The 1,370-nt window shown below is 49.9% G+C and overlaps 1 protein-coding gene across 1 annotated transcript in view; it reads left to right on the top strand.

The window, feature by feature from the left end:
• Window positions 1-1,370, top strand: part of LOC109926349 (neural cell adhesion molecule 1-like) — a 5,397-nt gene that overhangs the window by 2,155 nt on the left and 1,872 nt on the right. Inside the window, exons 3-4 of the mRNA XM_048621193.1 lie at window positions 590-767; window positions 1,129-1,342. Of these exons, the coding sequence (XP_048477150.1) occupies window positions 590-767; window positions 1,129-1,342 (392 nt within the window). The remainder of the gene's footprint in view (window positions 1-589; window positions 768-1,128; window positions 1,343-1,370) is intronic.

Here is a 1,370-nt window from a genome sequence, read left to right as displayed (position 1 = left end):
CCTGGTAAACCTTTTCTGTACCCTCTCCAAAGCATCCACATCCTTCTGGTAATGTGGTGACCGGAACAGTATGCAATATTCCAAGTGTGTCTTAACTAAAGTTCTATAAGGCTGCAGCATAACTTGTCTGTCCTTATACTCAATGCCCCTTCCAGTGAAGGAAAGCATACCATTGGCCTTGAGATAACAAGGTGTAGAGCTGGATGAACACAGCAGGTCAAGCAGCATCAGAGGAGCAGGAAGGCTGACGTTTCGGGCCTAGACCCTTCATCAGAAATCATGCCATTGGTCTTTTTTACTGTCTTAACTACCTGCGTTGCCACCTTCAGTGACCTGTGGATCTGCACACCCAGATCCCTCTGCATATCGATACTCCAAAGGCTACTTCCATTCACTCTATAACTTCCACCTGTACTTGACCTTCCAAAATGCATCTCGTTCTCCCAAATCACAAATACACTCCATGCAAAGTTATCCCCCTCTTTTGAAAGCAGTTTTGCATTTTAACTCCTTTTTCAGTCCAAGGCCTGATATTAAGTCAGTGTGATTTATTTTCTAGTGCCCTCACTCTCTCGATCTCTCTCTGCAGGAGCAAGCTTCTCATTGGCTCAATGACAGGGTCAATGCGACTGATTACTACTTACTGAAGAATCTCAAATGGGGGACACATTACCACGTCGAAGTCGAAGCTGAAAACGAGATCTCTGTATCAAAGCATCGGCTGATAAACTTCACTACTCCTGAGGATCCACATCCGCCTCTCCCTGGTATGTCCTGTGAAGTGTTTGTCCTCAACAGATCGCACAGTCTATCCTTTCCAAGGATTGTTGAAATGAGGCGAACTTATGCAGGTCAGCATTGATCTGTCAAGGGACAGCCTCGAGGAAGGGGGCTGAATGGCCTCCTGCTGTTCCTGTGTAACACACTGGGGAAGGGGGCTGAATGGCCTCCTGCTGTTCCTGTGTAACAGGCTGGAGGAGGGGGGCTGAATGGCCTCCTGTTCCTGTGTAACAGGCTGGAGGAGGGGGGCTGAATGGCCTCCTGTTCCTGTGTAACACGCTGGAGGAGGGGGCTGAATGGCCTCCTGCTGTTCCTGTGATTGTCCTAATGAGGGTTTTGGATTTGCAGTGAATTCCGCGATTGGGGACAACACCAAGCTCGGCACCGGAGGGATTATTGGGATCATCCTGGTGATTTTCCTGGTGGCATTTGCAGCAGTGGATGTGGCCTGTTACTATACCAACCGGTGTGGAATCCTCATGTGTATTGCTGTCAACGTCCTTGGCAGGCAGGACCCTGGGGCAAAGAGGCTGGACCAGGAGGTGGGGGTCAGTGTGGTCAGGTGAGCAACCAGGGGTGGGGAGGGGAGG

This window comes from Rhincodon typus, unplaced genomic scaffold (assembly GCF_021869965.1).
Source record: "Rhincodon typus isolate 14 unplaced genomic scaffold, sRhiTyp1.1 hic_rhity00000097, whole genome shotgun sequence".
NCBI classification, from domain to species: domain Eukaryota; kingdom Metazoa; phylum Chordata; class Chondrichthyes; order Orectolobiformes; family Rhincodontidae; genus Rhincodon; species Rhincodon typus.
The sequence above is the reverse complement of the archived record's forward strand: the minus strand, read 5'-3'. Positions and strand labels throughout refer to the sequence as shown.